The sequence below is a fragment of the Trachypithecus francoisi genome, unplaced genomic scaffold, assembly GCF_009764315.1.
Source record: "Trachypithecus francoisi isolate TF-2019V2 unplaced genomic scaffold, Tfra_2.0 Lachesis_group1, whole genome shotgun sequence".
NCBI lineage: Eukaryota > Metazoa > Chordata > Mammalia > Primates > Cercopithecidae > Trachypithecus > Trachypithecus francoisi.
The window spans coordinates 142,998,877-143,019,860 of record NW_022681454.1 but is presented as its reverse complement, the minus strand read 5'-3'; the positions used below and the strand labels follow the sequence as shown (position 1 = coordinate 143,019,860).

The 20,984-nt window shown below is 39.8% G+C and overlaps 1 protein-coding gene and 1 long non-coding RNA gene across 3 annotated transcripts in view; one reads left to right on the top strand and one right to left on the bottom strand.

Annotated features, from left to right (window-relative positions):
* SLC10A7 (solute carrier family 10 member 7) overlaps positions 1–20,984 on the top strand; it is a 264,962-nt gene that overhangs the window by 231,665 nt on the left and 12,313 nt on the right. For both annotated transcript variants that reach the window (XM_033215417.1, XM_033215418.1), the window contains exon 10: positions 3,526–3,599. In XM_033215417.1, the coding sequence (XP_033071308.1) occupies positions 3,526–3,599 (74 nt within the window). The remainder of the gene's footprint in view (positions 1–3,525; positions 3,600–20,984) is intronic.
* Positions 14,396–20,984, bottom strand: part of LOC117085993 — a 32,015-nt gene continuing 25,426 nt past the window's right edge. Inside the window, exons 3-4 of the long non-coding RNA XR_004438160.1 lie at positions 18,049–18,159; positions 14,396–14,485 (exon numbers count right to left, since the gene is read on the bottom strand). This is a non-coding gene — a long non-coding RNA (uncharacterized LOC117085993). The remainder of the gene's footprint in view (positions 14,486–18,048; positions 18,160–20,984) is intronic.

Below are 20,984 nucleotides of genomic sequence, written 5' to 3'. Positions count from 1 at the left end.
GTCCTTCTCACCGCTCCAGACTCGGACCTTCTCACCGCTCCAGACACGGTCCTTGTCACCGCTCCAGACACGGTCCTTGTCACCGCTCCAGACACGGTCCTTGTCACCGCTCCAGACACGGTCCTTCTCACCGCTCCAGACACGGCCCTTGTCACCGCTCCAGACACGGCCCTTGTCACCGCTCCAGACACGGCCCTTCTCACCGCTCCAGACACGGCCCTTCTCACCGCTCCAGACACAGTCCTTCTCACCGCTCCAGACACAGTCCTTCTCACCACTCCAAATACAGTCCTTCTCACCCCTCCAGAGTCCTTCTCATCACTCCAAATACAGTCCTTCTCACCACTCCAGACTCAGTCCTCACCACTCCAGACTCATCCTTCTCACCACTCCAGACTCATCCTTCTCACCGCTCCAAACTCAGTCCTTCTCACCACTCCAGACTCAGTCCTTCTCGCCACTCCACACACAGTCCTTCTTGCCACTCCACACACAGTCCTTCTCACCGTTTCAGACTCAGTCCTTCTCACCGCTCCAGACTCAGTTCTTCTCACTGCTGCACACACAATCCTTCTCACCGCTCCACACACAGTCCTTCTGACTGCTCCAAATTCAGTCCTTCTGACCGCTCTAAACAGTCCTTCTCACCACTCCAAACTCATCCTTCTCACCACTCCAAACTCATCCTTCTCACCACTCCAAACTCAGTCCTTCTCACCACTCCAAACTCAGTCCTTCTCACCAGTCCAAACACAGTCCTCACCATCCAAACACAGTCCTTCTCACCACTCCAAACACAGTCCTTCTCACCACTCCAAACAGTTCTTCTCACCACTCCAAACACAGTCCTTCTCACTACTCCAGACTCAGTCCTTCTCACCACTCCAGACTCAGTCCTTCTCACCACTCCAGACTCAGTCCTTCTCACCACTCCAGGCTCAGTCCTTCTCACCACTCCAAACACAGTCCTTTTCGCTACTCCAAACAGTTCTTCTCACCACTCCAAACACAGTCCTTCTCACCACTGCAAACACAGTCCTTCTTACCAATACAAACTCAGTCCTTCTCACCACTACAAATCCAGTATACATCAGCATCAACTCCTTGGCCTCCTTTCCAAAGCTGACTGAGCCTTCTCTTTAATTCTCTGTTTCCTTAATGCTCCTGTCAGTTCCATATGCTCAAAGTTTCTAATTTCTCTTTGATTATTCCTTCTCTCTCAAAGCAATAATATCAATATCCCCTAGCTTGTGTTCGACATATACATTGTGCCACATTCTTAACAAGCATCGGCATTTATCCCCACAATTGATCCTAAGAGTCTTGTACTCATTCTACATATGAGCAAAAGGATGGCCTGGAATTAAAATCCAGCGTGTTTGCTCCAAAAGCCTGCACTCTTGATCTGTTGGGAGGTACTATTGCACAGAAGTTAACAGAAATCCTTTTCATCCTGTCTCCATGTCTCTTTCTACCATCTCCTGTCCTCACTCTGATTCTTTAGGCCCTTAGAGCTCTCTGCTTCCTGCCCAGCCTCACCATCTTCACTCTTATACCATGCTGTGTGATCACTGCTCCTTAAGAATTGATCTACTCATGTCATTCTACTGTCCCAAGTCCTTCAGCAGTTTCACTTATCCCATCATATCAACTCAATACTCCTAATCATAAGCCAGTGTCGCTGCACACAAGTCAGCCTGAAGAATCTGTTCTTTGCCAACTGCCCCCTATACTCCCGTACTGCAGTCTCACTGTCCCCTATCTAAAACACACATCTGCACATGTCTAAATCTATTCTTTAAGGCTCAACTCAGTTGTTATTTTTTCCCAGAAGGTTATTTGTGCTCTATCATCATCTCCTACTTTCCCTGCCAAGCTAGAGGTGATCCTTCTCTTTCAGCCGCAAAGCACTCTGTTTTTCTCTCTCCTCTCCTCTTTCTCATATATATCTGTCGTGCTTTCATCTCTCAGCCCATGCATTTACGGAACCTTGTGGAACTCCTTCCCCATTAGGCCTACTGTGAGGAATAAAGGGATGAAGAAATATGAAAGCCATGTAGTACAATGTTTAAAAAACAAGAATGGTATTACAATATCAATATGAGAATAAAATGTAGAAACAATAAGCCAGTGTTATTATACTCAGTAAGAGTATATGATATGCATCCATGGGGAATCCTCAACTGAAGTGAAACACCAAAAATTCAGTTTGAAAGTTATCAAGAAAGAGCTTAGAAGTAAGACTGGTTAGGAAGCAGAAACATGCATGCCTTTTCAGAAGAGAGACCAAAGGCCATTTTAAATATTCTCTAGACACAGGCACAGGGGATGAGGAAGCATGGGGGTGGGGGGAGGAGGGGCGTGGAACTCTTCTCTCCTCCTGTGAACATACAACAAGAAAAACAGGATGTGGGATCTATTTAGGGAAGAGTTTTCTCCCATGGAATGAGATTACTAAGGGAAATGATTGGGTCTCTTTCATTAGGGAGCCTTAAACATCAGGTACATTGTTATATCTGCAACTGTATACATGGAGTCAGTTTCTAGAGCATTTTTCCATTTGCTAACTCTTCTGTCAAAGTTCAGAGCAGGGAATGAATAGACTCTATATAGTCAAATCCTGATATCCTGACTCCACAGCAAAGAATAGTTTCTAAAACATAAAGGCACAATCATAACAATGACATTTTTAACTTTTTTGGCTTTCTAAACCCTTATTATCTAAAACAGGAAATCTGATTATGACATCCAATTCCCAGGACTCACTCCCCACAACGTTTAATTAGTTTTGACTCAGTGAGGTTTTTTTAAATGTTTAACATAGTATATAACAATAGTAGAATATAGTAATTAAGAACACGCCTAGGAACTGGACTGTTTGAATCCTAGCTGTGTCACTTACTACCATGGGCCCTGAGTATGTTATACACTTCTGTGTGCCTCAGTTTTCTCATCTGTAAATAGGAACATTGTATCACTTGCCTTTTGGGGTTGTTGCTTTTACATGTAAAGACATTAGAGAAGTACCTGATACATGATACTGCTCAAAAAATGATAATTTGTGTTTACTAAAATATATGATGTTAAATGTTTGTTCATACCATGTATTTCTTAAGTGTGTGTTTGCTGCCAAAAGGATGTGTTGCTCCTTGAAAGAAGCATTTTTAGATATACATTAATCCTTTCAAGCCACTGGGTAAACATCAAGTAGTAACCTAGAAACTTAGAGTTCCTTGTTGCATTATTTTTATAATCAGTCCTGCTCCAGGGGCTGATTACATACGTGATCTTAGGTGACCTCCACCACACATTTTTACAACTGTTCTCCTTTTCATGGATAAATGACTCAGAAGTGGTTCTCTAAAAAGAAATTCAGACACTTCTCTACACTGGGGTGTAGAATTACCACTGTCACCAGGATTGATCAAAGGGATGTTAACATAAAGGTAGGTACTACATTTGATTTTAGATGTGTTAAATTGGCTTTTTATAAAAGTATTTGTCAAAATCTTTTTTTGCCCCTAGGAATAATTCGGGTTTCACACCAGCAGACACAGTGGCTATCATTTTCTGTTCTACACACAAATCCCTCACATTGGGTAAGTGATTCACAGAGTTAAAAACCATATATTACCCTCATATAGTTACATCTTATGATTTTGAAATTCAAAGAACTCTTCAAATTAAACGGAATGGGATATTGTCCACACTGTTAGATAAGGAACAGTAACAAAGTGAGGGTGGGTCATAGATTTGAAATTCTGTTATTTGAACAAATCTCTGTGGGCCAAAATTAATACTGTAAAACTTAGCTTAATTTATAATCATGTTTTCAATTCTCATAAAAGATTATCAATGTAGAATGTTAACATTAGAGCAAGGGTGGAGATGCTGTGGAAACTACTTCTAAATAGGGAATTGGCAAAAACTTTGCTTTGGCAGGCCCTAGAATTGTCCCCAGAAAAGATTAACTTATTTTCCAGCAGCTCAGAGCAAGGTGGGAATAATGTTATTACTCTAATTTGATATTGACATTAGTGTGATGCTCATTTCTGAATGTTATTTCTGTAAAGAAACAATATAGTTATCATTAACTCAATCAGATTAGCACTAAAAGTGAAATAAGTATTTATTTAATGGACAAAAATGGATTAAGAAGAAAAGTGCTATTTTCTGCTTAGCTTTATCCAATTAGTGGCATTATCCCAATAACCTGTTAGACATCTGGAATCTATGTTTTTAGTCATTAAAAGTCATTAAGTAATCAGAAGCTTTATTGAAATATACATCAGTCACAAACTCCTTGGGGTGGTGGGCATGTTATGGCAAAAACTCATATTACAGATTTCTCTACATTTTGGCAAGAGTCACTTAAGAGAATGAAGAATCATTATGTTGTTCTTAGTCTACTTATGTTAAGGAAATTCAGTCTGTGAACTAGAAAATGAAGACATTTCATAATGTTTTTATTAATCCCAAACATATTTGTCTCATAGTCTGCTGTCAGTCTTACCAAGCTTGGAAAATGATTTTGAAATTGGACAAACCTTTAGGAGCAGTTGTTATTGAGAGCTTCAGCTTATTTGAATAAATTATATATGTATTTTTGTATTTGTGTAGCTATAATCATCATTAGATTGAAGTTGAAACAGTCTTAAAAGCTGTATTCCAATCCTAATTTTGTGACCCTGGACAAAGCAGTTAACTTCCCTGAAGCTTAGCCTTTTCATCTGTAGAAGGGGCAGAATAACATTCATTTTGTAAGGCTGTTGTAAAGATTCAAGTTTAAATTTGCTAAGTACCTGGCACAGCACTTGGTAGATAACAGGTAGTCAATAAATGACAAGATGTGTGCAATCATCATACTGTAAATAGATTGCTGTGGACGACATGAGAGAGCCCATCTAATAGCTTGCTGTGCTGCCTGGCACTTGGTGAGTACTCTATAAGGTGTAGCTATTCTTATTGATTATTAATAACTATGTTAGTTACAACTACATTACCACTCCCAAGGTTCTAGTCTCCTGACCCCTGTCTTGTAGATTTTCATGAAACAAGTGTGTTTTAGTTGTTGACTTCAAAGAAATCATCTTACACTTCTTTCCCATGTGTGTTATTGTTAGGTACTGTCTGTTGTCTCAGGTCTTCTAAAACCTGAGGGACTTTTATAAAGTTAGTCCAGATGCAGGTGCTGCCAGACTCCTCAGATATACAGAGTGCAGGGATCGAATGAGCCTGTATCCTTAAAGCATAGGCTGAAACCATTCCCACATTTCTGCAATGGGCTTGCAAACCTGACCCACTGTTTTTTTGTTTTTGTTTTTTTGTGTGTGTTTTTTTTTTCACTTTAAGTTCTGGATACTTTTAAGGACTTGTTTTGGTCAGGAAAACCAAAAAGGGTTTTCTCTGTTTCTCTGTTCTGTGTTAGAGCTGGTTGTGCTGAACAAAGAGCAAAACGCATACCCAAGAAGCATACAGCGTGTGCTTTTCTATAAGGGTTTTTTGTCTTTTTATTTTTCTTAATCCTAAAGTCATATTTTTCTGTCCTTTATACTCTCCAAAAGCTAATTTTCAAGCAAACAGATAGGTGCTATGAAGTAGTTGTTTTGCTAAAAAGGCTTGGGTTACATTGGATTTCTGTTTGCTTTTGTAGTGTTCTACCATGAAATAGACCCTCCAATAAGATGCTGTACTAGTGTAGTATCTATGTAATCCTTAGCTACTTTCATAACATGATAGACATAGGCTGTCTTGGAATTATAAGACATAAATACTCATCCTGGCTCTTCCACTGATACTTTCCTGGGCCTCAGTTTCCTTGGTTCTAAACTTAGGTAATTTTATTTCCAACTCCAATATTTTGTCATCACTTGATAATATTTGGCTTCTGTCTTGCAATCTCTTACATAGTATTTGTGAAAATGCCCTCTTTGCTGCTTCAGATCTCAAACAGATCACCCCTATTTCCCCATACAGCAAGGGATGTTTAGATGCTAATGTTAGAATGTTCTTGGTAAGCACTATAAATGTACTGTATCCATTTTCACAACATCCAATGCATGTGACCCTCTACTGGTGACCTGACATCTCTGGTACAGAGGATAGGCCATGACAGTGACCTGAGATATAGGCTGATAATAGTCCTAACGGAAATTATTTTTTGTTTATTTTTATTTTTAATAAACTTTATTTTTTGAAAAGCAGTTTAAGGTTCACAGCAAGATTGAGTGGAAGGTATAGAGATTTCCCACATACCACTTGATCCCATACATGCACAGCCTCCACAATATCAACATCCCTGCATGGAAGTGCAAGAACATCACAAGGAGTATGAGGACTGGCCGGGCGCGGTGGCTCAAGCCTGTAATCCCAGCACTTTGGGAGGCCGAGACGGGCGGATCACGAGGTCAGGAGATCGAGACCATCCTGCCTAACCCGGTGAAACCCCATCTCTACTAAAAATTACAAAAAAACTAGCCGGGCGAGGTGGCGGGCGCCTGTAGTCCCAGCTACTCGGGAGGCTGAGGCAGGAGAATGGCTTAAACCCGGGAGGCGGAGCTTGCGGTGAGCCAAGATCCGGTCACTGCACTCCAGCCTGGGCGACAGAGCGAGACTCCGTCTCAAAAAAAAAAAAAAAAAAGGGGGGGGTATGAGGACTTCATAGTCCAGAAAGCAAGGGAAAATTTTAGGTAATATCACTGAGAGTTATATTTTCTCTCACTGCTGACCAAAGATGAAATATAACATTATAATATACCTATTTAGCACTTTAAAAATGCATCTTTCCCTTTGCAGTCACTATCATAGTATTTCTTCTGATTTTATATATATGTGTGTGTATATATGTGTATATACATCTTTAACATCTCACATAGAATACATTAAGTGAAATATAAAATACCATTCATTATTATATCTAGTATTTGTATTTAAGAATAAATCATTGCAGGCCAAAAGGCAACCATGTAACTAATAAACCAAAGATGAAAACTCTTGCTTGAGAAGCTTTCTGAGTATTCTCTTATATACACCTTCGATTTATTTTATTGTTCTTGCTTTTGCCCTATCTCGATCTCTTCCTTGTACTTGCATCTACACACATGCTGAATTTGATTCATTGCTTTTATTAGTGCATTTGCCATTGATTGATTAGTTCTTCGTATTAGTACTTTTTCTATTGATTGATTGCAGATGAAGTGACTATTTGACCTTTAATTATGAGGCTTCCTATTGAAAATGACATTGAGCTATGGCTTCACATAATCCATCTGGAAAGCCTGACATGATGCCATTCCCTGGAGTTCGTTCAGGAAGAAAGAGGAGGCCTGAAGGAAGTGCAGAGCTATCACTGTGCTTCATCTAAAACAATACTACAGGGCTTGTTTGCTGCTCTCCTATAGTTTCAGCTCAGGGTTGGAGGTAATTTTATATTTTGTCAAGACAGCATCACTTGCTGTGGGTTGCCATAAAAGCCATGAACTCTCCCAAATTATTCTTTAGTTTGATGACAATTTTTATGTAATAATTAAAAGATATTTTACATAGCAGAGATTGAAGAACAGCTTGTATCCTAGTTAATAATGGCTCAGTGCACAGTCAGTCAATAGATCTCATCAAGAAAGAAATTAGATCCAAGATATCCTGTGGAATTGGCATTTTACTTTCATCTTATTTATCTTTTTCTCTTGAGTATTCAAATCACTTTGCTTTTTTAGAGTTCCAATATATGCAGAAAACTTTCTCACTACATTTAGCAAGCAAATGTTTCAGGACATTTGAGGTCCTTAAGTTAAACATGTTTGTGTTAGTTTTTAATGTTTTTAAATAACAAACTGAAAGTACATAACCTCAGAGTATGTCAGCTGACTACTGGCAGTCAATGGCAAGACTCCAAATTTCTTATTTCCAAAAGTGCTTCCAAATTGAATGAATGCTAATTAAATATTAAATAGAATATCATCATCAATGCTTATTAAAAGTCCACTGTATGTCTTGCCATTTGCAGACATTTATGTACAAAGGCAAATCAAGGCAACTATTTCTTACATTGTTTATATGTACTTAATTATGGGTCTAATTTCAGTTACACAGCTGAACTATGACAAGAAACTATGCATTAGGCTAAAAGAATATAGCTTTCTGGTAGACATAGGATAAAGAGCACATCCTGATTCTAGTCTGGATTCCTGTTCTAGTTCTTTCACCAAAAGCTGGTACAAATCACTTAATTGCCATAGGCCTCATTTCCTCATTCATACAATGAGAAGATGGACAAAATGATACTTGAGATTCCTTCCAGTATTAAGTTTCTGTGAGTCTGTGACTGATATTTCTGCTCTATAGAATAACAAGTTTCCCTATTATGTGTGCAAAAGCAATAAGTTCTTGAAAGGAATACTTATATAAATAATGTTAACGTATTACAGGAAAGGAAATATGTCTATAGCTTCTTCCTAAAGAGGTTAAAAAATACCTTCAGACCCTCCAGACTGTCTTAGGAGAAACACAATCTTAAAAGGATCTTGTTTTCCATTTGATTGGAAGTTCTTTAGGAATGTTAAAGAATTACCTACAACTTGGGCTAAAAATCTCATTTAATAACATTTGAGTCATTTTGTCAAGAGGAAATTGATTTGAAATACAAAAGTTTGCATTTCTAGTATTATTTTCACACAAAGCCTATTCTACTTAGTACATAAAAAATCTTATCTTAATAAAACTACTCTACATTTGGGCTAAAAGGTTAAAGCTCTTAACCCTGTAGATAATGTTACCTAAAAAATCTTGAATATTAGCAAGTCGGTAATTGTTGCCTTATTGTACATACAAATAAATGAAAGTATAGAAAAAAAATCTTTAAACTTCTCCCAGATAATATCTCCGAAACTGTATTCCAGGCCTCCTAACTTCCAGAACTGCATTGGATTATAGGATATGGAAACACTTTGAAGACCAAAAATTGCTCTACTGGATCCAAGTATTATAAATGTTCAATCTTGGCATGGGTTTGAATTGTTGTATTAATTGTTTAAAAAGAAAATTATTTCTGATTACACTGCTGGTTATAAGACAGTTCTAAAATACTTAACATCTGTAATTGCTCCCATAAACATATATCTCCATGTGGCCCAGTCATAAACTGATACTCATTTCTTACATTTTCTTTATTATTAATAAAAAGTTATATTCTATTGAAAGTAGATCTAGTGAGCCAGCCTTACCTTTCATGAGGCAACACTGTCTGCACTCCATTCTTGCAAACTAAGAGCCACAACATTACTATTTCACAATAACCCATTAACGTTGAAATAGAAATCCAGAGGAACGACAGAAAATAGAAGACAATCTTTGGAGTGTAGCCATAAATATATTTCTGTCATGCAATTTCCTTCAGAGTTACAGTTCTGTGAGGAAAGGCAGTTTGGGAGTCTTTGCCATTTGACAGATTCTTAAAGATGCTGCTAAAATTATGGACCTAGTAGATTTTTTACCACCAGGCTAAAGAAAACTGAGGGAGTATCTGTCATTTTGTGCTATTATTTTCTGATCCACATAAAGAGAGAAATGGGAGTTCTCAAACAAAGTAATACAGTAATATTCTTTAGAGATTTTTGAGCTATTTTTGGTTTGGATTTTTTATTCTGAATATGGTGTCTGAAAATCATTGCTAGCATATCTAGACTTTGTAATAAAAATTTAGAAAGTCCCCAGGGTTCTAGACAGCAGGTATGAAATTAAAGATATTAAAGCTTCTCTGAAAGATCTCCAGCTTGACCCTCAAGTATCATTCATCTTAATGATATGCCAGATGTTTGCCCTGATACTCTCATGCTGTCTTCCTCCTCCACGTCAAATGTTTTTAACCACAATCTGCATTTAGAAATATATTTTACAATTTGATCCAGAATTGATTTTGCACCTCACTAATGGGTTGTAATCTAAGGTCTAAAAAAGATTGCGTTATAGCTTGCTTAGGGAGAAGGTTTTATCTTCTTCCTCAAATAGTCACCATGTAGGCTTTGGCTATTGCTGTCCCTTTTTCAGTGGACATTTTTTTTTTTTAAGATAGGGGTCTCACTCTCACTCAGACTGGAGTGCAGTGGCATGATCATAGCTCACTGCAGCCTCCAACTCCTGGACTCCGGCCATCCTCCTACCTCAGTCCCCTGAGTAGCTGGGACTACAGGCCTGAGCCACCATGCCTGGCTGATATTTTTAAATTTTTTTGTAGAGACTGGGGCCTTGTTATGTTGCCTAGGCTGGTCTTAAACTCCTGGTCTCAAGCGATCCTCCCACCTCAACCTCTCAAAGCACTGGGATTACAGGTATGAGCCACTGTACCAGGCCTTCACTGAACTTTAACCCAAATTTCTGATACCATGTAGGAAGCAGAGCTAAATTAAGACTTAAAAGTGGCCGGGCACAGTGGCTCAAGCCTGTAATCCCAGCACTTTGGGAGGCCGAGACAGGCGGATCACAAGGTCAGGAGATTGAGACCATCCTCGCTAATACGGTGAAACCCCGTCTTTACTAAAGAATACAAAAAACTAGCCGGGCGACGAGGCGGGCGCCTGTAGTCCCAGCTACTTGGGAGGCGGAGGCAGGAGAATGGCGTGAACCTGGGAGGCGGAGCTTGCAGTGAGCTGAGATCCGGCCACCGCACTCCAGCCTGGGCCACAGAGCCAGACTCCGTCTCAAAAAAAAAAAAAAAAAAGACTTAAAGTGATTCTGGATTTGCATAATGTAAGATTACTTTTATTTAGATTATTATTTTATTCAGCTTATATAACAGAGTTTGTATACCGTTTTTGATTTATTCAACACGTTTTCAATAGTAATAATAGCGGCAAACATTAATTGGGTACTTAATAAGTAAACATTGTGCTAAGTGCTAGTTACATAAAGTAGTTTACTTTAAAATACTTCTCTGTGGTCAGTGTGGTAATTATGTATGTACTTGTTAGTTTAGACTTCAATGCCAGGAACAGCCAATTGCTGTCATAGAAAATTCTCACTGTAGTGTTCAGCCACAACTTTATCAAAAAGGAAATACTCACTCCAGAGGCAGCTACAACAAATACTTTTGTTATCTTTCTGTCAACCGGAGACATTACGAATTAGCATAATGAATTCAGAAACAGGTTTTGATTGGTGAAATTACTGACTTTTTACTTTGCATGATCAACGTAATAAATGGGTTCTCATTGATATGTGGACTGCCTAAAAGTTTGAGAGAGACTTCCCACTTGCTCTAAGAATCTGGCAAATCCCATAGTCTGCATATTAAACCAGCAGGGATGTGCTAGAGTGATCCCTACCTCATTTTGTGTCCAGCTACTGTTGGGAGGATCTGTGGTTTCCTGAACCTGCCTGGAAGATCACCAAATTCTGCTCTGGAATGACATTATGTAGCTTTGAGGGACCCTCTCATGCAAGGTGCTCTGAGAGCACCTAAAAAGTCCAAGCTGAGACTGCCATTTTATAGAGTAGGTTGCATAAAATATTTTTGTGTTCAACTACTAGTATATGTGGAGTTTTTTTTAAAAAAAAAAAGAAAAACTGATATGGGGCAACAACTACTTTCATTAAAACCTGCTGGCAAAATTATAGTAGTACAGCGAAGTCTTACCTACCTTAAACTTCCTTTGGCCTTATCTGCTGGAATACCTTATCTCCTGCTTATACCTTATCATGCTGGAAAGAATCCAGAACTTACATATGACCAGCTTGCTGTAGGTCACGGGATTCCCATAAGTACTTTGTGGGCACCAGCTCACATGACTTCCACAATCACACTAGATAAGGGAAGTTCCCAAGTGATCCATAACTTGCCCAAGTCACATGAGCCCAAGTGGCAGAGCCAGAAATCAAGCCCAGGCCTAGCGATTAGCCACCATGCTAAGCTGTAGTGAGAGTTCTGCAGAAAGAACCCTGTGCTGTGAAACATCTCAACCCTATGGTCCACTGGCTGTGAAAAGTTCAGACTAGATGATCTTTGGGGCTCTTCTAGCTCTACTATTCAATAATTCTGATTTTGAAGGGCTTAAGTATGTAGCTTTATAATCTTGAGCCCTTGGGATGGACACCATAGACCAGCATTTCTCAAAGGGTGATCCTTAAAATTATAGTACATTGTTTCTTAAAATCAATAAAAATTTTTAAAAAAACAGATTTGCTGAAGCCTACTGATTCTGAATTTTAAGGATAAAACCCTGATGTCCAACACATGTAACACATTTCAAAAGAGGGTATCATGCACATTAAAGTTTGAGAGCCACTCGTTATTGACATCTAGAGTCACCTCTCAGGTTTCAGATGTGCTAGCTCAGGCTCCTAGATTCTTAGGGAAGCTTTGATATAGCAGAATATTCAGTCAGGTTTTGTGTAGGTACATTTTGATGATGGTAGGAACCAGTTTCAGTCAACTCTGGGTGGTTGGTTATTGTTTTTCTTACTTTAGCTTGGCCACAGTATATCCCACTTTTAAATACTTTATATTCCATCATCAGCCAAAAGAATATCCTTATGACATAACTGCTTATGATATACTACTAAGTATTCTATAATAATAAGCAATGATTTTTTAAAAATGCAGTAGGCCTGGACCCTAATTTCTAGCAATCACCCTCTTCCTCATTCCATGGTTTCAATATATGGTATTGTGGTCCTGTCCAGGAAGGGTAAAAACCTGGCTCCAGTTTTTCTAATCTGTAGCTGAGGTTACCATATTTTGCCTAGCTTCAAATGTCCTGTTGAGTTTCATTTGTATTAATCTGGTTAAACGACAGTATTTGGATGTAAAAGTATGCCAGTATTTTATTAATATAAGGTATAATCTAGGCCAGGCATGGTGGCTCATGCCTGTAATCCCAGAACTTTGGGAGGCCGAGGGGGGCAGATCACGTGAGGTTAAGAGATCGAGACCATCCTGACCAACATGGTGAAACCCCGTCTCTACTAAAAATACAAAAATTATCCAGGCATGGTGGTAGGCACCAGTAATCCCAGCTACTTGGGAGGCTGAGGCAAGAGAATCGCTTGAACCCGAGAGGCGGAGGTTGCAGTGAGCCAAGATGATGCCACTGCACTCCAGCCTGGGTGACAGAGTGAGACTCTGTCTCAAAAAAAAAAAAAAGTATAAGCTGAGCAAAAGAGAACCACCCGTTTAGTGCCCAAAATACCTAGCACTCACTACAGCGGGGGCTTGCTTTCTTTAAGATCTTGTCTTCCTGGCAAGCTGAGGGCAAAACTGAAGCATATTTAAAATAAATTCAGAATGCCATTTGAAAGTTATCCTTATATAAATCCCTTTATGAAAGGGGACCTATGTGATTTTTTTAAAACTCTCACAACACAATTACTGTAGAAAGATTTTTTTTTAAGAAAGAAAAGAACAGAAGATGGGAATCACTGCTTCCCAGAAGTCAGTGCTCTGAGAGGGGCAGTAGACCAAATATGATCATGAGCACTTATTAAGAATACAGGGCTTGTAAACAGATGAGGCCTGTGGGAGCTTGGGCAGCATCAGCGGGAGGGAGTTTCAGTTCCTGGGGCAGTCCACAGCGTCACCATCTACAGTGTTTTAGAAGTGCTGCACACCTCATCCTGAATGATCTCGGTGACAAGCCCCTCCCTGGCCAGTCCTGGTAGACTGCTGAATTTGAGCCACACAATACTATTTCATAATGCTACTTCTTATAATAACAACAACAACAACAACAACAACAGTAATCCTAATGGCTATCATTTTGGGGATGTTCACTCTATGCCAGGCTCTATGCTAGGTACTTCCCATACCCTGTCTCACTTGAAACCTCTAACTACCCTTCAAGATAGTTATTTTAACTTCATTTGAGTCAGATGTGGAAACTGAGGGGGATTAGGGTAAGATCATCTGCTTACATAGCTGGTGGGTGGCACAGTCAGGATTTAAACTCAGGTCTCTAATTTCAAAGCCCACGTCCTTTCCATCACACCACCCAGCCCTCTAGAAGTACTTATGAGTGGCGTGTTAGCTGTCTGCTGCTCGCTCAACCTGAGTGATGCAGCAGGAACAAGAGGGGCCGAGTGCTTGCATGTGTCAGCTTCATTGTAGCTAAGCTCTACCTGCAGTTGTCACCTACAGCTCAATGGCAAGGAGACATGAAAAATCCCACATATTGTACAGTGGCACCTCACAGTATATTGAATCCTTGTCACTGTGTTTCCTAATGACAGCTCTTAGTGTTAGAAGCTTTTAATTCCATAGTTTCATATTAATTTCAAACTAAAAATTACCTTATAATAGAAGTAGCTCTAAAGAGATTGATTTTACACATTAAAAATCAACTCACATGCCCTCAGTGCTCCTGAAAGGGGAATTCCAAAGAAATGAGGGGCACACTTGCAGTTGTTCTGGAGCTTGTCCCTTCTGATGAAGACTTTGCCACATCCAGAAGACCAGAACGCCCTGTTTCCTGGAAATCCCTCTTCATCTGTGCACTCTCTGTCAGTTGCAGAGGAATTTGTTTATTATTATTAATATTTAGAAAGTTTGCCTCTAGCAGTACTAAAATGTGCATCACAAAACAACACTCATTTACTGCGTTTGAAGTGAAGACTCTCACCCAGGAGAGCCCATCCACTTGAAGTTTATATCTCTCAATTTCAACTTGCAAACAGAGATCGATAAAAAACAATTGTCCTTTCAGAGTTGCATCTCTCCAATTCTTTATTTGGTCATGTCTCTTCCCAGAAGTTCTCTTAATTGAACCAGACACTATAAACCAGGTTGAGTGTCTTTAATGACAGCCCGCTCCATGCTTCTTTATAGTAAAGAATACATGAGCCTACAGCTGCAAAGCAAGGGTAACAGTTTCCCCTTGTGTCCCCATTTACAGCCCCATCCAAACAACTCCAGCCAGAAATTAAAGTTAGCTACCCACTTTTTCAAGCTATGGGGTACCCAGTAGGTTTTTGACAAGTTACCCTGGGGGCAGGAGGAGATACAAAATTGGACGCAACTCAAAAGATTCCTGGGCCCCAGGAAGCCAGCTGATTTGGAATGTCATCTGTACTGAAGCTGAGCATGTTAACGAAATTGTAGCTGTGACACTTCCCAGTCTGCCTTTGCTACAAGTTTGCTCTATACAGTGCCAATGAAAAGATGCTTTTAAAACATAATCTATTCATCCATCCATTCATTCATTCATTCAGCAAGTATTTATTTGGTACCTACTATGTGCCCTGCTCTAGGCTGTAGGGGGACCGCAGTGAACAAAACACCAAAAAAGTTCTTGCCCTCATCTAGCTTCCAAAATTTCTAATGGGAATAAGCAGACACTTGAATATACAGCACATCGGATGGTGGTAAGCAATGGAGAAAAAGAAAACCAAAAAGGAGAATAAGGAGTGCCAGGGTGGAGATGAGAAGGTTTCAGCTGTAAAGGGCGCATGGGGTCAGAACACCTGAGGGAAATAGGGAGCAAGCCTGTGGATATTTTGGGGAAGGAGATTCCAACAAGAAGGAACAGTGAAGGCAAAGACCCGAGGCAACAGTGCATTTGGCATGTTGGAAGAAGGAGGAAGAGGCTCACCTTGGGAGCAGAATGAGTGTGAGAGACAGGAGACCAGGGAATGGTAATGGTAGAGGGGCAAGTAATGTTGTGTTAGGCCTTATTGGCCGTTGTAGGGACTTGCCTCTTAGAATGAGAGGGGAAGCCATTGGGGGTTTTGAATTGATGAGGGACAATATCTCACTTCTACTTTGAAAGGATCCCTACGGTTGCTGTGTTAAAAGTAGACTGGGGTTTGGTGGGAGGGTGTAGCAGTGAGAAAGGAAGACTCAAGAAAGAGGCTTTTATCCAGACAAGAGTTTAGGGCGGTTTGGTCAAAGGTAATGGGGTGGAAGAGTTGAGAAGCTTTGGATTTGAGATATATTTTGAACACAGAACTAATAGGAATTGCTGGTGGATTGGATATGTAGGTAAAAGAAAGAAATTCAAGATGTTTGGCCTGAGGGGTGTAAGGATCCACTTACTGGCTTAGGGAAGACTGCAGAGGAGCAGATGTTAGCGGTTGAAAGTCATGTGGGAACAGATCAAGAGTTTGGATTTTGCACATGTGAAGTTTGATATGTCTTTTTGACATCCAGTGGAGTCTGGAATCCTGATCCAGGCTGAAGTTTGCAGCCTATGGATGTTATTTTAGGCTATCAGATTGGATGAGATCACTAAGGGAGTGTGTAGATAGAGAAAACAGCTCCACAGACTGAGGACCTGAGATTCTCTAGAGGACAGAGAGGATATGAAATTATTATAATAATGAAATGATATGAAAGTCTAAATTAGCCAGACCTGTAGACACCCCAACTTGCAAGTCTGTATTCTTCTCCTATCCCACAAGGTTGAAGTGAACATTAAATCAGAAAGTAGATGTGAAGACACTTGGAAGTATTAGAAGAAGAGTATGGCAGTTATTTGGTACCTCCTATGTGCTGGGCACTGCATTAGGCACTTAATTTGCCTTATTAATGCATGTAATCTTTGCAGTAGCCCTGCACAATAGCTGTGATTGTCCAAACTAGAAAACCCAGCCTCAGAGAGGTCAAATTACTCACCCCGGTTCACATACATAGCAGAGCCAGCGCACCGTGGCTGAATTGTCTACCTCCAGAGTCCTCTGACTCCACCGCAATACCAGACCTGGCTCTTTAACCTGGCTAACATTAGAATCACCTGGGAGCTATGCAGTACTAGTGATGTCAGGACCCTCCCCAACACCTGTTAACTCAATCTATCAGGATAGGCCCAGGCAGCATAGTTTTTGGAAGCTACCCAGGTGATTGTAATGTGTGGCGGAAGCTGAGAACCACTGCATTTAGACTCGTTTACTCTGTATGCATGTATGCTCTCCTAGGTTCCAAAAAGAATGTGAGATGGGTTATACCTACCCATTGGTTACCAAACTGACCATTCATGTACTAATTCTGAACACCAGAATTAGTTGTACCATAATTAGATATGTTAAATATTCAGAATAGAAAACAGAGAAGAATAGAAAAACATCATTATTTTCAGAAGTGACTTCCAGGGTTTTTTTAATTTCTTCTGCCTAGAAGTCTTCTAAATGAGGTCCTAAGTGCCAAGTGTTTATAATTATTGAGAATAAATAAAAGCCAAGAGTAGATTATCAGGCCATCATCTAGGTTAGATAAACCACAGAAACCTGAGTCAACCTTTTTAAGCGACACGGATCTAAGAACAAACAAGTCTGGTTTTTAATGCCCAAATCAAAACTGCCTTGTTCTTTTATGTCAGAAGAAATCTCTTCTGAGGCTTTTGTTCAACATAAACACAGTACCATAAAAAGGAAGATTACCGCTGGCAGGTAATTAAAGGTCATGTTGACAAAGCAAAACAAAATGTATATTAAAAATCGTTAATGTGCATTTGGGTCGCAGCCTACTCACATTTGCTTTTTAACTAATATTTGGAAGCCTTCTGAAAGTTCCAATGTCTAAAGATGAAATTATCAATGCAGCCTTTTAGGTAAAACTACATCTAGGTTGTGGGCAGTGGCAGAGTCAACGAAAGCTCATGTCACACCATCCAGCTTCTCTTTGCATCAGACCCAATAGGTTCAAGTGTTTTTCTTCATTTATATAAAAATACATCTAAAATACTCTGTAAAATTGAACAACAGTTCCAGAGCCAGTCAGAAGGGGCCAGTTCTGTGTTGGTGACTATGTTAAATATATTCTTTTGACCTTGCATTATTTTTGTCATAATGAAATTCTTATTCTATTTTTGATGTTTTCACATCCTGTGAGTATGAACATTAGCCAGATTGTCTCTTTAGAAGACTAAACAACTCTTCATTCACGGCCTAGAAAAGAAAAAAGTAATCTCACTACTTCCTGCTAAGTTTGTCTCCATAAACATGGTGACCCCTCCTGGAGGACACAGCCAGTATTTGAACAAAGCCTTCATGGCTCAGTTCTTTAATTCTTTCTTGAATTCCCTGTTTGCTAATTACTCCTACAATACTGTCAGACAGGTGAGGGTGTACCTGATCTTCTGAGGCAGAAACCTTCAATTGGTAGAGTTAAATCTTTCATTGTCAGCATCTGGTGAGTCGGCTCAGGCCATTCATTAAACATCTTTTCCAATCAGAACATACCTGTTTCAAAACAGAAGTAACACCAGCTGCTCATTTTGGTCTCTTCTTGCATCTTTATTTACATAAAACTTTCAGCAAAGTGATGGGGTTACAGTCTGGGTAATTGAAGACTAAAACACAATTTTTAATTTTCCTAATGACCTAAAAATGGTCATCAACCAGCCTTTATTCAAAGCAAATAAAAGCCTGCCAAGTAATAAGCATCTTTATTGAAAGGGGTATCTCTCTTGCTTTCAGACTTTTCTTGTGTAACTATTATTTTCCTTACATTTTACCCTCCATTATTCTATCTTATTGAAAAGCAACCCTTGCACCACTTTTTTAGGGTTCCTAAGTACCCTGATAAATTCTTTTCCAGTATTTCAGGCACATAGCATGCAGAGGAACACCGACTCTGGAGCCAGTCTGTCTATATTCACACCCCAGCTATGTCCTGACGCTAACTATGTGTGGCTTTGAGCAAATTTCTATTTACCTAATGCGTCAGTTTCCTTCTCTGAAAAGTGAGGATAACAATGGTAGTTTCACTCATCATGGATGTGAGGAGTGGATGAGGTGATGCTTGTACATTCTCAGAACAGTGCCTGGTACATAATAAGTACTGTGTAAGTATTGGCTACAGTCAGTATTCTACCTCACCCATAACACATGAAAATCCAAAATATCTGTGAACTCCAGATAACGGTTTCTGAAGTCCTGTGTAAGGTGTGACTGCTGGAAGACTAGAATATGAATAATGCTCTCTTTTTTCTAAAGGTCTTAGATTACTGGAAAGATCATTCCTTTCTTTTAATAATGGCCTTAGATATCAAGTTTATGACCTATCTTTGTTAATTTTCCTCCTTTTCCAGGCCTGATTCCTCTTTTTGGATAGAGGAATAGTTTGGAATTCTGGTTTTGAAATATGAGGGAAGGCCAAGTCTCTTAGGAAAGTTTTACATAAACATCTATTTAACATAGCTGAATAGCTCCTGACTATATCAGAAAAGAAGTGTGAGCTTCCAGTCTTTTTAATTGTAGACAGGAAGCGGGGCAGGAGAGCAATAGGAAGCCTTGACAGGAAAGCAGTTTCCTAGTGGGTAGCAAAGAGAAGGTTTGGGTCCAGTTTGTGCAGCATGTTTGGTTGACACGTCCTGTGTGGATTTCAACATGTTCCTTTCCCTCATATGCCACCCACAGAGATAACCCTAAGACACTGTTCAGGCTTCAGAGGTTGGAAACTAAAATTCCATTGATACATGTGAGATACATTGGTACAAGATTGTCCTGTTTTTCTGCCAGAACTCAAGCAAAGGGGGTTTGTCCAACATCCCAGAGGTGCTGCTGTTGGCTTTCTATTTAGCAATTTGGAAATCCTAAATCTAAGTAGATTCGGTGAACCCAACCCCAGGACGCTGAGGAAATCATTAAAGAGCTCCAATTTGCATGGATCATTTAGCCTCACCTCATTTTGGATATGATTCTTTGTATAAAAAGGGGAAAAATGTTCTCTTATGTGTCTCACAAGGCAACAGTAGAGGTTCAGATGCTGTGCTGGGGTCCTACCAAATAATTTGCAGTTTTTAGTTAAAAATGGAATAACACACACAAAAACAGGGAAGCAAGTAAAACATAAACCACTGGCAAGGGTAAAGCAGAACAATCTGCGTATTAAAATACCATGGAGAATTTGAGCAAAGGACCAGTCACTCAGCTGGGGGCAATGAGAGCAGGTCACATGATCTGTGATCTTTTCCCCCTTCCTGGGGGACTCTGCAGAAAGTTGAGTTGCCAGCCTTTGGAAGGTTCCAGAATGGGTTTAGGGAAAGTCCTAGAATAGCCAGATTATGAACAGAGCAGAATTCTGGGGGCTGTGCAGACTAAACCTGCCTGGTCCAAAGAACCACATTGTAGGCTAGTGTAGGGGCAGCACCAGACTGATCTCACAGGCAAGTCGTACCCACCAACATGAAAGGAGGTGACCTTTCTTTTGACACCCTCTAAAAGGGAGAGAAAATTAAAATAACCAAACTGCTCACTGAATTCATTTTATCTAACATCTTTTTTCATTTGACAGTGCTGCATTTTCCCACTGCCCTGTGTGATGATCTTGGTATTGGGTGGAATTGCTCTTTGCCTAACTTTGGCATGGTACAGTCTGTCTTGTCTCCCTATTAAATGAGTAAGAATGTAAGCTCTCATGATGACAGGGAATTTTTTCATGTATTCACTGCACCTAGTAGAGTGTCCGGCACATAATGGGTGAACACTTGCTATATACCAGACATTATATATTATTTTATTCTTTATTTTTAAAAAATCCAAAAACTGACAAAGTGGTGCATTTCATACATGTAAAAACAGATTAAATAATAACTTGCCCAACCAAGGTCACACAGGTGGTAAATGGTGGACATGAGATAGAAACCCAGGGCTCTCCCCCTTCTGCACCAGGCTTCTTAACTGCTACACTGTTCAGCCTCAGGCACACTACTGGATATAATCAATGATAAATCTCTGCTTGGAACACAGCTATTCTTACTAGAAATTAGCTTGCTTTAGGATAGTCCTAACTGAAAGCCTTTTCTAACCAAATTCCAAAGGCCTTGTTTTACCTTATCAATGCATCATTTCATACTCTAAAAAATGTGTAATTGCCCCTTTGTTTAGTTATTTGAGATAAATCAGTGGCTGTGAGTTTGACTTTCTGTGACTATTTTGTCTCTGAAGAGAAAGTCTGTGTATGTGTGTGCATGTGTGCGTGTGTGTGTCCATGTGCACAGGCATATGTGGTGGGTAGGGGGCAAAGAGATTGGCATTTGGTGATGTCTGAAGAATGGCTGTGT